This window comes from Fusarium graminearum, chromosome 1 (genome assembly GCF_000240135.3).
Source record: "Fusarium graminearum PH-1 chromosome 1, whole genome shotgun sequence".
Taxonomy (NCBI): domain Eukaryota; kingdom Fungi; phylum Ascomycota; class Sordariomycetes; order Hypocreales; family Nectriaceae; genus Fusarium; species Fusarium graminearum.
In genome coordinates, this window is record NC_026474.1 from 6,123,880 (window position 1) to 6,138,841 (window position 14,962).

The following is a 14,962-nucleotide window of genomic DNA, read 5'->3' on the forward strand; positions in this document are numbered from 1 at the left end:
TCGGCAAATTACAAAGACCCCCAATAAAAAGTGACAGACAAATGGATTGGATGCTGACTGCGCGGAGTGGAGAGAGAGGAGAGACATAGTTCCATTGGGTGGTTGGTAGGAACACTTTTTTGAGACAAATATGCAGTCGTACTATATTAGATTGTCCTCCAAGTATCTTCAACCACAGTGTAGACTACCAAGGCAGACTAGAGACTAGGCTGCTAAGGTATTATGCCATGCTGACATGACCAAGTGCGTTGACTAACATGGTCTGCCCCTGTAGTTAAGGCTAGAGGACGGGACGGCATGTTGTGAAGTGGGAGTGTAAAAGTGCACATCCTTCTCTGTTGCAAAGTGTAACCAAGGAACCACGAGATTCTACATATTGTCAGCTTCTTTGGGGTAAAGAAATACATCAACATGAGAAGAATCGAAATGCAACATTAAAAATATCGCAATCAAGGAAACCCATCAATCGCTAATATACCCTCATGCAGTTGCACAGCTCCACCATATACTATCCATCCATACAACGCAGTGTGATCAACCCACAATGCAAAACATACGTCCATCTTCCCCACGTTCCTTGAACAAAATAAGCCAGAATGAGAAAGAAAAAAAGCAAAACGAAAAACCCCTCCCTTTCTCAAGCGCCGCTTCCTCCCGTGCTGCACTGCAGTGCAGTGCAGTCGTATTCACCAGACCCTTTGCTTCGTGGGGGATCATCCCCCGTTCTTACGACGTCATCTTGTTAGTTTCGGAGTGATGCAGTGTGATAAAAATGCTCGTATTCACTATCCCAGACTGACGATAGAGCACACCGCATACCGTTGTGTGATGAACCAAGATACCTAGGTAGGTGAAAAAGATGGGCAGACAAAAGACCCCGTAGCTGTGCGGCTCTGCGATAACGGGTAAAATAAAGAGGCATAGGCAGAAACAACAACTTCGGAGCTCACCGGTCCGGAGATGACGTGCATGGTAAATCGTTCATGAGGTCAAGATCAGCTTTCCGATCATCATGTCTCACGAGGTTGAGGGATGCGTTACATCGCCTGCTTTTGGTGCCGCTTCATGTGCATGAGAGCACATATCATGCTTGAGCCGAGTGAACCCCCATGATTATGATAAGTGGAAGTTATATGCCTCTACTATCCGCGGACGCTTTAAGCTCCAGGATAACCTATAGTTCAAGCACCTTACGCACTCCCTCCGTGTTTTGCTCCATGGAACGTGCACTTAAACCCTACGGATACCCAGATCATATTGAAATATATCTTGTTAAAAGGTAAAGACAACTATAATTGTAACAAACAATATCTGCCGACTACCAGGATCACCATCTCTCTTGCAATCTGTGGGTATCCAGGTTTGATCAAAATGACTCGAGCAGTAACCCCAGCACTCTCATTCCTCCTCTTCGAACAACCGCTTCAATGTCGTCGGGGACTGAGGAGGACTCGAGTCTTCGGCAAGCCATTCGGTAATGCTGGGTCTCCGTTTTGTGATGACCTTTGTACCCAACTCGTCTCTGGGCTTTGGCGGGCTAGGGGGAGCAGCAATAACCTCAGCAATATAGTCGGGTTCTTGCTTATTCCAGAACCTCCACTTGCTTTTTCTTCTCGGCTTCGTTTCGACCGCAGCAGATGGTTCCTAATTTGTCTGTTGTTCGCTCTTCTTGGATTTGCCTATCTTCATTCCTTGACTGATGCGTCGCCAAGTCAAATTGGCCATGTTGTCATTTCTCTTGGTTGACTTGACAGCCATAACACTGCTACGCACGGGAGGAGGTGACAGAGTTGGGTCCGGTGGAGTAGCCACACGTCTCATGCGTCTGCGAGATTTTGCGGATGCGCTGTTGTATCGATCGTCGCGCTTGTCCGGATGATGGCTATGGTAGGCATGGTGACTGTGTCTGTGATATCGTGGCTGTTCAGATGAAGAGTATGAAAGCTCTACCGAGTTCTTACGATCATTTTGCTTCCTGCGTAGAATGCGCATGGCTTCCTCGTTGACAGAAGTTGCTTTGGTAGCATGGGAAGACTCGCTGGTGCGGGGATACGAGTAAGGGTCAACTCGCGAGTCGGTCGAGTTCCTGGCTCTCGAATGCAAGGATGCAGGGTAGGAGTTCATAGGTACAGACGGACGTCTCGAGTATGATGGATCTCGAGAGTGGCTAGACGAAAAAGACCCAGCATAGGACGCAGTGTTGGAGAGTGTCGCGTAGTTGTAGAGGCCGACTCCAGTAATACTAGAGAGTGACATCTTGGCGGTATTGAAGTGTAATAAATAATAAAGAAAGGCGGTTGGAGGGGGTGAAGTAATAAAGTACGAAAGTGTCGTCCATCCGGGAGAGTTGAGGGTGAGTGGGAGTGTTGAGATGCTGTAGGTGAAAGGTGAAGGTTATGACAACGAGTGTTATTCTTGACGACAATTAAAGACAACCTATTTAGTGTTTGGGGCGTGCCTTCCCGGAGTGATGATGGTATTAAACAAGCAAGCTCTTACTCTGCGGAAGGAGGGCCCTAAGCCTTTTATGCCTTTCTCGCAGAACTCAAATCTTATTCACCATGCGTGATCAAAACCTTTTATAAACCCATCTCTTGATAATGTCTTGATCTTAATAAGCTTTCACATACAAGATATACTTCAGGCTCCAAAGTAAATCACAAACTCTGTACAAATGCCATGTTTCCATCGATACCGGATGTCCACCCCAATCCATAATTCAAGATACCTTCATTACATCTACCAACTCCCTCTTAACAGATTTCTTCTATAACTTCAGGCCGCTGCCCTACCATGTTGTTGCTCGGAGTGCTGGGGGAGTTCAAGTTGGATCCCGTCTGCCAGGGCCGGACAACGGCTCCATCAGGATAAGCAGCCATCTCCTCGGGCGTGCGAACGAGATGAACATGTGTCGTTGGCTCATGTTGCCACTCCATCTCAGTGTCTTCCTCAGTTGTGCCCATTTCGAAGGCAAGCTCGAGCATGTTACTATACAAGATTCCCATCTTGGAGCAGAACTCTTGTGTCTCGGTCGGTGTGTTTCTGTTCTTGTTGATGATGTTGTTGTGGACACTGAATAATGTCGTCCGAATGGAGTTGAGGGACTCTTGGTTTTCAGAGCGTCGTTTCTTCTTTTGAGATGACCTTCCATCGAGTTTTTCGATTTTCATGTCTGGCTTCTTGGCCCCCGGTGACTTGTGCTCCTTTTTAAGACGCTTCCGGTCTTTCTTCTTGGGTTTGGCGTCTTTCGGCATATTGGGCTATCGGTTTATTATGAGGCATCCAAGTGATAGTATGCGGAGTGAAAAGTTGTGTTGAGAAGTAGGAAGAAAGCATGGTCGCTCTACTCAATAAATAATAGTAGATGAAGTATGATATGGGTGAATAGTTGCAATTGATACCTTTGTATATAACTGGTGGAAAAGTCAAACCGGAACTGAAAGATGGTAAAGAATCAACAGGCACTGCATGTTAATCAGAGCCATCTATACACAAAGCACAAGATAATCAACATTATTATCACTGAGAATTGAAAGGCCCAGTGAAGCTTACAGTCCTTTGTAGGGATAGAGTTTGGGTATCAAACATGCATCAGTCGCCAAACTAAGGGTGCTCTTTGTTTGTACTTTGAGATTTCATTATACGACCAAGCCAACTGTATACTGGGGCAAATCCGCCACTGTTGCCTTTATGCAAAGATTGCTGACTGTTATCTGTCTCTCATCCAGAGAATGTTTTATTTGATATCTCATCTAAGACACATGTTGGTACACGTCACAGTTGTAGGTTCATTCCGACATAGCTTTGTTGTCGAGGACTCATAGATTATTGATCTATCATAAGTCTCTGTTGAAAGAACATAGGAACAGGTGATACCCGAGAAGAACTATATCCCTTTTCAGCTATGTTTCCGATACTGTGGTAACTCAGCCCCCTTTGATGCGAAGGACCGCAATCGTTTGAACGGAGATGATGCTGGATGTATCACGGATAGAACAAAGCCGATGTCGGTTGGAAGTTCTCAGGAGTCTTGTGCTTTGAAACGAAAGGTTCGCGGCAAATCAGATGATTGGCATACAAAGACTGTTGAAGTTACGTCTGTGCCATTGTATTGGTATCTATACTAGTTTCTAAAATAGTCGCATCTTGCTTGAGCTCCAAGCATGATATCAGATTTCAAAAATGATATTCGACCAAACTACGCCCTAGACTGTACCCTGGGAGGAGGAACGTGGCAGTAAGATCCGTGGAACAAGCAACAGCAGCATGGTGCGACAGACACAACGGATCTGGGACTTCGTACCTGTGGCTTGGTAGTGCAAGGAAAGTCGTCCATGTGGTAATGGGAACCGAGAGGTCGAACAAGTTTGTACAGGGGCATCCCGAGCCGTGGTTTCTGCTCCCAAGTCGGTATGGCTCCAACCAACTCGCCAAGGATCTAGATGACAACTGTAGGGGTTGAGCGGGTAAAGCTAAAGGGTATCCTGGTAGAGGGACAGGATTGTATCACGCTCAGGTCAAAGGGGGAAGAGAGTTTGAAGTGCACATGGTAGGCTTGGCCACGATGGTAACTGACACTGCCAAGTCAACTGTGCGCGTCTAAGAAATGCTCGCGCTGTCTAGCATGCCCTTAAACGCGGCCAAAGAATGTGTGAGAGGATATAGTTGTGTGCGCATCACGGAACCAAACAGGTAGGTTTCCTTTCTCAGCAAAGCTGTGCGATCTTCCGCGACATGGTTCGTGAAAGCGAAGGCCGAGCTCGGGCACATGGCTTTTAGCCGGGGAGACTAGACGAGAGGCTAGTAGAAAGGCGTAAGGACATGGCATGCCACGGATCAGATCAATTTAATTAGTTTGGTTATTAACGAGGCTAGCTCTGCCTTACCTTGACAACAACTGGCCACTAATGTTTCATTTCTACAGTTCATTCCGACCAGAGCCCACAAACTGGCTGAGACAGTTGAGGTGGGAAGATAGGTTCAATGGTATGTAGCCTATCCCGGACAGCTGGGTTGGGTTGGGGTAATACCCCGGATTCTGTAACCCCAGATAACCGGGGTGGCTTATTGTTAAGAATCTGGGCTTACAGAAAACAGACGCCGGATTGCCCCAAGAGGCGCAACATTGTCAACACCCAACGACTTGCGGAAAGAGTCAAAGATAATATTAGCCATCCCCAGAGAAAGATCTGAGGGTCTCGAGGTTGCAACGACAAGGATCAAGGAACCAGGTCCTCTTGATGCGTCAGCATGGATGTCACACTTTAACTTTTGAAGGAATCAGATCCCAAGTCTAGACCCCGGAGGCATGCCATCCCAGCTGGTAACAGAAAACGTGACCTATATTCAACACGGACACACTGTCGAAGAGTTGTTGTTGACTTGAGCCTCCGAGAATCTGACGATGTGGCGTTTGGGGTGCAGGGGATTTAATGGAGGGAAAATAAAACGGAATCGACCGATTTTTCATGCAGGCAAGGAAAATGTGTCACGATACACGGAACTGCAGTAGGCCTGTTTGCTCGCGTGGCAGTTCACAGCAATCGTTTCCAAGCATGCTTGTCTCACGCACGTGGTTTATAGCACCAGCACCAGCACCGAGGATAAATCGGCAGAGGCGTTCAGAAGAAAACAATTGAGATGAGATCTGACTCGAGGTAATTAATGTGATATGAAAATCGAAAGTGAGGCGACGGGGGGAGATGAAGATAGACTGGATCATCCGAAGAACTAATCCGAGTTCCCAGACGATGACCCGTAGACTGTGCTCGAGCTAGACTATCTTGGAAAGAAAATATTCTGATGTAGCAAACATGAGCTACTGAGTGACTTGGCAGCCTAACTAATGGATAAATTGCAGTTGAAGAGAGCAGAACAAGTTGGCGGTCAAAGTGGCCAACGTTGGACGGTCAGGAAGGAAATGAACCCCAGCTTTCTTAATCCCGGACCCTCTCAGCATCTACCGTCGACCAGCTGGGCCTAGAGCTGGAACTAGTCTAGCCAAGACTGGACACGTCCAGGTGAGACAAGGGTTCCCCGGAGGGGGCGAGTCTGAGGCCAAGCCAAGCTATGATAAATGACACTGAACCCCCGCATGCCAAGTGGACTACGACGTCGACATTAACGTTGAAAAGAGGAAAGAGAACGATAAAATCCGGAAGAGGGCTTCGTCTGTGCTGCTGGTGTTGATGTTGGTGGACGATGGTGTTACGATGAGAGATCTGGGCAGGCCAAGCTTATAGCTAGGGGGTTGACAACGTTGGTAATGCGGTTTGCAGTTGCAGTGTAGTTCGGATCGTCTGGCTGAGACCACAATAACCGTCCCTGTCTAGTGAGTCTGACAGCAAACCGTCCTTCTGTTTCGGAGATGGCTTAGAAAATAGCGTCCAACGAAACCAGTCTAGTTCTGAACATCAACATAAACACACTTTGTATTGTTCTATCAAATGCGGTATTCTAGGTACTGTATTGTTCTATTAACTACCAACATACCTCTCTACCTTGTTCCTCTTCCCCCTTGAACTGGGTAATTGTTGGTGGAGCTAATCTTGCCTCACACTCTTGCTTACCTGCAGAATTCGTCTCTCCTTTCTCACTCTGTGCCTGTAATCAATTATTCATCATAGTTGTGGAACATCCAAAGTTCTTCCTCACACCCGAAACCACACGACAGACCTCAATTAGGATCATATAATCAAGGTTAACTGGGATCCCCTGGGTAATTGTATATCTTCAATAACTCGGCCCATAGCGTGCGTCTGAGCTTGTTTCTTTTTGTCTGATCACCATTTGTTCCATGGTGTGCTCTCTACCCAATCGCATCAGCCTTGAAGAAACTCATAGCCTAATATACCGCTTAGCCAAAGTCCAGACACCCTCTTCTCATAGCGACTATCGTACAAACTTGACACAAACTGATGTGCTCTGGTGCTCCATTAGGCGAATAACGCCGTGGCTTGGGGCCATAGATCGTCCTCCCGCTGTCATGGCTTCTATTCAAGGGGCGGTTGGTCTGTATGCTTCAGCTCCAGGATTACCAGGGATCCTCGTCCATGACTTGCACCTTGTATCCTCATAATGTTCTAGCGTCCCCCGACCGCAGCAGATACAGCAAGTAAGCGCCATGGCAATATCACCGTACATATGGGTGTCCTCCTCTTTCTTCCGTCTTTGGCCCTTTCTCGGTATATTCCTCGACCATCACTAATAATCCTTTGTCCCGGCTCTTGAGTGAGACAGACTACTTGTATCTTGCATCTCGCCCCTCGTCTCACCAGCACACGCCATCATTCCCTCCCTACTTTATATTCTATTCACATCGGCATTGAGTCTTCTTTGTTTCTAGCGTCTCCCGCATGTTTGCAAACGTTATCGAAGCCACCTTTTTTGATCAAAAGCCTTCTTGGTCCTTACCCCTGCAAAGCGCCTCTTCTTTGACTTGGCACTTTGACATGGCGTTTCTCAATCTCGATTTACAAGGCAATTAATTATAGTGCTTGGCTGTTGGTTGTTGTTAGTTGATGCTGTTGGCCTCGATCTCGACCTGATCTCGACGCTTGGAGCACTCTCTCACCTCGGTGTAGGGCGCCTGCCTACCTCACTTCACCTTTGTTGGTTCTGTTTCTGTTTCTAGACAGTCCCTACCAACCAACATAAACTAGACGCTCCTTCTATATCCGGATTGAGGTCTGCCTCTTGTCGATCAAGGAACCAACTTAATTCATCTCTTCGCTTCAACAAACATTCATTCACTCACAAACAAGAATGGTGCATTATACCTAAAACCGACCGCTTCTCTCTTCTCTCTTGTTGAGACTTGGACCTCGATTTTGTCAACACTATCACTACCAGGATATCATCTATTCTTCGTCCGATCTCTTTCAGACTTGGCAACTTCACAATGACTCAGAATCTTGACGAAAAGCATCTTGATGCTTTGAGCATCATCGAGCGAGTATGCTCCGTCTTCTCATTGCTAGGCTCCATCTTCATTATCGGCACCTTTCTATTATCCAAGGCATTCCATAAACCAATCAACCGCTTGGTGTTTTATGCTTCTTTTGGAAACATGATAGTCAATGTCGGCACATTAATGTCCAGATCATATATTGGGGATTCCAACTCTGTGGGCTGCCAATTGCAAGCCTTTCTCATCCAGATGTAAGTCCACTTACACAACATCATCAGTCAATACCACTTGAGTACTGACATATATCAGGTTCATGCCTGCAGATGCATTTTGGACTCTTACCATGGCCATCAACGTCTATTTGACGTTTTACTACAAGTTCGATGCTCGAAGACTGCGCAAGATGGAAATTTACTATCTTGTTGCATGTTATGGTGTCCCCTTTGTTCCAGCCTTTGTCTACATATTTATCAAGAACGCCGACGGCCAAAGAATGTACGGCAATGCCACACTATGGTGCTGGGTTAGTCGCGAGTGGGATATCTGGCGGATAATAACCTTTTATGGTCCTGTTTGGTAAGTGACTATTTGACCTAGACTTGCTCATGATTTGGGTGCTGACCATCGCAGGCTGGTCATCATTGTTACATTCTTCATCTACATCCGTGCCGGCAGCACAATCTACCGCAAGCGCAGAGAACTAGACGGCTTCAGCTCGGCCGACCGAGATTTGGCATATGGCGGCGGAGACCATATTACTACACTCAAGACGACCGAGGTCTCGGTGACAACAGAAGTCGTGAAGCCCGACGGGATCCTTTTACAGCCCATTAGCGGACGGATACCAGACTGCGATAACCCGAGCGCTACCAATGGAAACTACTCGGTTCACATATCAGCCCAGCCAAGCTCCGGGGATATCGTGGACGAGATGACCCCTATCGACAGGGAGCAGACGCGAGCCAGTATCCAAGTTCCTCAATACCAGCAGCGTTCTGCTGCTCAAACGAATCGAAGGCGGAATCGCGAACTCAACAACGCATCGTGGCAGTATACCAAGTGTGCTATATTGTTCTTCACGGCTATCCTAATCACATGGGTTCCCTCGAGTTCCAACCGTGTCTATTCTGTTTTCCACCAACGTTCGTCGAAGCCTCTCGAATTTATGAGCGCCTTTGTGCTTCCACTCCAGGGTTTCTGGAATGCACTGATCTACATCGTCACATCTTGGAGCGCCTGCAAAAACTTGAAGAACGACTTACGCATGGGTCAGCGCCCAGATGTGACGGAACTTGTCGGTGGTATGAGACCTGAAGTTGGGCCTAACCACCACTTGGGTCACCACCGACATAGCCTCGGCCATATTCGACGATCCAATAAGTACGAGACGGAAAGTATGACTGAATTGGCAAACGAGAGCCGGCCAGCTTCAAATGACGAGCGACGAGAACACGAGTCTGTATGATAGGTGTCAGATACTTGTTTGGAAGCGATGTTTCAGACGTCTTTTCTTTTGTTGTTTATATCATGAAGACATGACTCTTTGGTGGCCAAGGCGTGCTCCGATTAGTGAAGGAGGTTTGTACGAGACGAGACGGTTGTGGTAGCTACACCAGCGTTGGAGAAGAAGACTATGGATACCCAAGCTTTGTTTTTAGTAGTAATACAATTTCAATGACATTCAATTCTTCAAGAACACATCGCTATTCTCCAGTTACTTCTCTTACTGCCACAACTGCCTATTTGTTCTGTTAATATGGTCTTTTCACGTAGTCATTCGCCTCCGTTCCTAGTGTTGTATCGGCAATCCTTAGACTAGAGTTTGTGGCGTCGATGAAATTTCGTGTATCAATTGAATATATGCCACTTCAACAAGATACAGCTAGTTCTTCAACTTAATCTTGACCGTTGAACCCGTCAACGCGCGTGGCTACAAGTTGTCGCTTTTCAACGTTGGTCCCCGCATGGTCTCAAATCTTGACAACCGCGCTTGGAGAAGCGCTTCCGTTCGTCCGAGCCAGATTCCAAAGTTCTTTTTCGGAATCACAGCTAATCTTGAACATGGCGTCAGGGATTTAGAAATAGATTCCGTATCTCTGTGGTGGCTTGCCAAGGGTCATCCGGAACTGTCCAGTATCCGTTGATGATTTTTGTCTGTTGTCGATTCTTGGCGGAGTGTGCGTCGTATGATCTGATCCAAAGGAAGGGATCAGGGTTTAGGAAAGGTGGAGAAATTGAGCCCAGGATCCATTTTGTGGTGTTTATTGCTTGTGTAGTGGGACTTGAAATTGAGGCTATCACCATGGTCGATTTCGCGTGGTGTTGTTGACTGCTCTGGTGTTGAGGATCACGGGAACTAAATTCTTCACAGCTCAACCCAGTGATTTGGGAATTCAGATATTGTGCGATTCATATACAAAATAGGTGCAGGGAAAACAATTTTAAACATACATGACGTCTCACTTCTCGACTTTCTATAATTTGCCCTCATACAACTATTTACTCAAAACAAAAGCACTGCCATTACATCCCCTTAGTATTTCAAAAGGAAAAAAACGAAATGCTTCTATCATCCAGGCAAAATTTTACATACATGCGGCCCCAAGCGTTATCCTCTTCCTTAAAAGTCCGCTCTTGCCAGAAAGGGTATCTTTCTTATCCCTCTGAAGAAGCCATTTTCTCTGTCTCTAACGCAGTGGCTTAAAAAACGAAGAGAAGAAAATGAAGCCGATATGCTCATAGCCAGCAACATCATTACTTCCCTCTCTTTCTCCAAAAGCCCTAAGATTCTTCTTCAATCTGTTCAAGAGTCTCCCCCTTCTTAAACCCTTCTATGATGTGGTAGTCCCAAACTGTGCCAAGCTCGAGGCATTCGGTGACGCAACCTTTGTCCTCCCACCACCATTTGTCTCCGGTGACAAAGCTGCCCCAGACTTCCAACCATAGCAGACGGCCGATGATGCTTCTCAGTTCGGCTTTCACTTGTCGTGCGGTGGGAGCTGCTTCGACGAACGGATCGTTGTCGTCGATTTGGCTACGGATACTGGCTGACACGGCGTAGAACTTGGATGTTGTGAGAGTACTTCCTGGGCCGCGCAGACCCGCTTCGCCCATCCAGTCCGGAAACAACTTGCTCGGGTTGGTGCATCTAAAGTGCCGCTCTAGGTTGATCAGGAGGTTCTCTTCGAGCCATGTTCGCATGCGATAGCCGAGTGTCCCCGCACAAGGGAGCGGATTGATTAGAGTGAGATGCAGAGAACCACCGGCTCGCAAGGACTTGTTGATATTCTTGAGGACCCCCGGAATTTCGGTTGAAGGGCTGGCGGAGGGGAGCGAAAGCGAGTACACTGTCTCGAATAGGTACTTCTCGAGTGGAAGCGTGGAGGTCGACATGGACGGCACAAGCATTGGATGAGTCTTGGCAAGCTGCGCGGCCGGTAGAGGTTCTGCGGATAGATGATGAACCTGCTTTGCCGGGTACAGAGCTGCAAGGTAAGAGGCAGCAACTAAATATGTCAGCATGTCTTTATTTGGGTTTCCTGTAGATACTCACCTTTAGATTCGTAGAGTGCCAGAATATTGACACTGTCAGAATCACACATCGCATCAGAAGCGTCAACGGGGCTGGTCTTCCGCTCAACATCCAAGTAGTTCAGAGAGGACAGCATCCATCGCTTCAATTCAATGTTCAAATCTGGATGGAGACTCTCATCGGTGACACTCCAAATCTCCTTGATGCGTGCAAGCACGACGGCGGGACTCGCAGCAGCCATCTCATCAACTTGCTTCTTGAGTTTTTCGAAGTCCGCCTCGGGGTCTTGTTGAACTTGGCTATCAGTCTGAGACTTTATCTCAACGTCCTCGTCAGCCTCTGCCTGTCGTGCCTCCTCGGCTAGTCGATCGATGTACTCCCATTCCTCAGGTGGTCGCCACGAGTCGGGATCATTAGGCCGGAACTTGATGGTGATGGGGGCCTTGGGTGCCTTGGGAAGTCGAATGCTCGGCACAAGGCAGGGGGTTGAGTCATTCTGAAGCAAAGGGACTGGGAGGTTTCTATGGCATGTCAGCGACAGGTTTCTTTGTTGTTTGCAGTGGACTTACCCTTCGCTGGCCGAGTCTGAAGGTGTAGCGGGATGGTCAACGTCGGCCTCAGAGGAGACACGCATATCAATAGACGACTCTGGCTTGTCAGACTCGGATCTTGGAGGAGTTTGCGATGCTCCGGCATGCTTAATAATGTAGGAACCAGACTCTCGGCGACTGCAGATGTGCGCGTCGGTGATAGAGTCGGAAGCAGGAATGCTTGCCTTTTGTGCTCTTGTAGCACCGAGAGACACTTCAGATAAGTTGGCCAGTAGTGCTGAGCGATGATAGCTTCCCGAGTTGGAGCGAGAAGAGTGCTGGCTTGGGGTCAGAAGCCCCGTCTTGGTCTTGTCTCTGGTCTTTGCTTGCTTTCCATTTCGAGGTCGAAGGAAGCCAAAACGAGACTCGGTGGATGATGTGGTACTTGCGACGGAAGCAGACCGTGGGAGGGTGGAGGTCTCTTGTTCTTTTTCTTTCTGTTTGGCTTTTTGTTCTCGTCTTTTTTCCTTTCTAGCGCGATGCTCGCCAACGAGCTCACGGTCAGGGTCGGTCCAATATACGTCAAACATGACGTGAGGGGAGCCTAATTAAATCTCCGCCGATGTTTGATCTTTCAGGGCCGGTGCCTAGTAGATATGTGGGTGATCTGAGGGCGTTTGGTGTTGTGAAAGAAGCGTTTGTTAGGCAGGTCGAATAAACGAAAGCAATAACGAGAGCGAGTACTGTGGTAGGTAGTACTGTGAATAGGATAGCAAACAAACACCTTGAATCTTTTAAAGGGTTCAAAAAGGGATAGCGAGGTTAAATTAATCCCGTTGTATTCTATGCTCAGCAAGGCAGAGAGCAGTGTGAGGATGGAGGAGGTAGTGGTGGTGATGATGAATGTTGAGGAGGAATGAAAGCTACCAAAGAAAATAAAGTGTCAAACACTTCTAGAATTCAGGCCTTAAATTAGTAAATAATTAATTGTGTGCAACCAGCCTCGAGTGAATGGCAAAGGTCGCTGAGAGCGCGAAGGGTCAGGTGGGCGTTGCCAGTTGCTAGGCACTGACACCAGGTGCACCGAATTGGTTCTTCAAGTGACAGCTGGTGCTTCGTTTGTCAGTGACAGCTGAGAGCAAACAGGTATATTCCGAGTGACTAAAAGGGTCAAGTTTGTAGGTCATTAAGAACAATAAGGATTCTTTTGGGTATCAAACCCTCAGTTGTGATATTATATGCTAACAAATATTATCAAATGGGCGATTAAGTGTTAAGATGAAATGATTCAACGTGCTATAGATTCTTATTAACTGCTACTTGAGGCTGAAATTCTATATTGAGTGTCATATGCGTCATGGAATCACAGTGATACAGCGTCGAGGTTGACTAGATGTGCGAGCAAAGGTTGTTAGTGATTGAGGCCTATCAAGTGACGAGCGTCGGAAAGGTCATGAGTGCATTGACATATAGCCTTTTGATTGTTCCGACTGGATCAACTTGCATTATGCTGCTTAATGGCTGGGGCAATCTAGAGTGTGGAGTGAAGGCCTATGAAACATGCTGAGTAAATGCTTAGATTTGTACGCCGAACGAAATAATACAAAATAACCAGCAGACTGACATTATTACTAACTCGCAATACTAATATATACACTATGCTAGAGACTTGTCGTTTCATCATTTCTTATTCCATGATCGAGTGTCATCACACACCAGCATAATATAAATCTCGACCAAGGTCATTCTCGGCCCTGTTTCCCCATAGAAGAGCAAAATCAAAAAGAACATGTTCATTTCGGCTACAGACATACTGGTCATTGTATCACATCAAAACTAACCAACCATTTCTCTCGCCACCTTTGATACCCGACGCCTTCTCGCTTCATCAACTTCGGCGGGCTGCATAAGGTGAGACGAACGCCTGGTTTGTGCGACCCGGAACTCGTGTACTTATCAGCACTTTGTTGGTAGATATGGAGGGTTTATGGGGTTAGTGATCTCATGGAACAGGTGCTGTTGGGTAGATGCTTCTGCATTCAGGGGTAAGATGTAGTGTGGCCAGTCAAGTCGACATTCAGATATGTCGTGTCAAAATGATGATGAAAAAAGAAACTGCCATATCTTGAGATTACAAATACATGGTATCAAGTATTGTCCTGAATTTCAACACTGGCCATCCCAAAGTTGACGTGATAAAGGCCATTTGCTGCTGCAAACCATGCCAAGGGTCGTTCAAACGCAAGACATGATCGACGCCATAAACAGGCCCTGGCCACAAGCAAACATTTGCAACATGTAGCTGTATATAACTCCCTTTGTTTTATGTTTTCAAAGGACAAAGCTTATGCTGTGCGTGTACTTGTACGTGGTGCATGTATGTATGTGCAAGCATCCACCATCCCATCTTGCGCAACTCGCAAACTGGACTCGATGTTCGAGTCCTGTGGTGCATAGGTAGCTTTATTACCATAGATTCGGTAGGAGTGTTTCCTTTTTGCCAAGTCGATTCGAGGTTTAGCTGCGGGGTTGGGAGAGAGAGGGAGAGACAACAGTGATTGCTAGCTGGCAGTGCCAACAAGTGTCAGGAATCTTGGCCATCAACCTCCAACTGTGATTCTCCCACTATCTTTCACTCTCTTTTCTTTCTCTCTACCGCTACAAATCTCGCTCATCTCATTTAATGTAATTTTCGGACTCTTGGACATCACCACAAAAAAGGAATCCCTTCTTCTTCATCTCATCTGGTGTCACCTTTTCCTCTCAACGGGCGTTTACTGGCGTCACAAACAGCCCAACCTCTCGTCACTCCTTTCTCTTTCCTCCACATCCTCTCTCCTCTTCTTCACCTAATCACTCTCACCATCTCTCCACTAATCTCTTCGTTGCTCTGTCCTTGATTTGCACTTTGCGTCTCAAACCCGACACCGCAACAAGCCTCGGCCAAAACACTTCACCTCCGCCAGTTCACGGCATGATGCCTCACCAAGA

At 47.1% G+C, this 14,962-nt stretch overlaps 5 protein-coding genes across 5 annotated transcripts; 1 reads left to right on the forward strand and 4 right to left on the reverse strand.

The window, feature by feature from the left end:
* Nucleotides 1–1,398: 1,398 nt before the first annotated feature.
* Nucleotides 1,399–2,256, reverse strand: FGSG_01859 (uncharacterized protein; the record flags this gene model as incomplete). Its single annotated transcript, XM_011319404.1, has 2 exons — nt 1,399–1,644; nt 1,774–2,256. The coding sequence occupies 2 exons, from the start codon at nt 2,254–2,256 to the stop codon at nt 1,399–1,401; spliced, it is 729 nt and encodes a 242-aa protein (XP_011317706.1).
* Nucleotides 2,257–2,753: 497 nt separating this feature from the next.
* FGSG_01860 (uncharacterized protein) lies at nt 2,754–3,254 on the reverse strand (the record flags this gene model as incomplete). Its single annotated transcript, XM_011319405.1, has 1 exon — nt 2,754–3,254. One exon carries the CDS (start codon nt 3,252–3,254, stop codon nt 2,754–2,756), a length of 501 nt encoding a protein of 166 aa, XP_011317707.1.
* A 2,988-nt stretch (nt 3,255–6,242) lies between these two features.
* Nucleotides 6,243–6,987, reverse strand: FGSG_12023 (uncharacterized protein; the record flags this gene model as incomplete). The annotated part of the gene is made up of 5 exons (XM_011319406.1): nt 6,243–6,406; nt 6,429–6,456; nt 6,493–6,603; nt 6,676–6,714; nt 6,901–6,987. The coding sequence occupies 5 exons, from the start codon at nt 6,985–6,987 to the stop codon at nt 6,243–6,245; spliced, it is 429 nt and encodes a 142-aa protein (XP_011317708.1).
* A 913-nt stretch (nt 6,988–7,900) lies between these two features.
* On the forward strand, nt 7,901–9,374 carry FGSG_01861 (uncharacterized protein; the record flags this gene model as incomplete). Its single annotated transcript, XM_011319407.1, has 3 exons — nt 7,901–8,160; nt 8,219–8,485; nt 8,540–9,374. 3 exons carry the CDS (start codon nt 7,901–7,903, stop codon nt 9,372–9,374), a joined length of 1,362 nt encoding a protein of 453 aa, XP_011317709.1.
* Nucleotides 9,375–10,690: 1,316 nt separating this feature from the next.
* On the reverse strand, nt 10,691–12,561 carry FGSG_01862 (uncharacterized protein; the record flags this gene model as incomplete). The annotated part of the gene is made up of 3 exons (XM_011319408.1): nt 10,691–11,415; nt 11,463–11,962; nt 12,011–12,561. The coding sequence occupies 3 exons, from the start codon at nt 12,559–12,561 to the stop codon at nt 10,691–10,693; spliced, it is 1,776 nt and encodes a 591-aa protein (XP_011317710.1).
* Between the last annotated feature and the right edge of the window lie 2,401 nt (nt 12,562–14,962).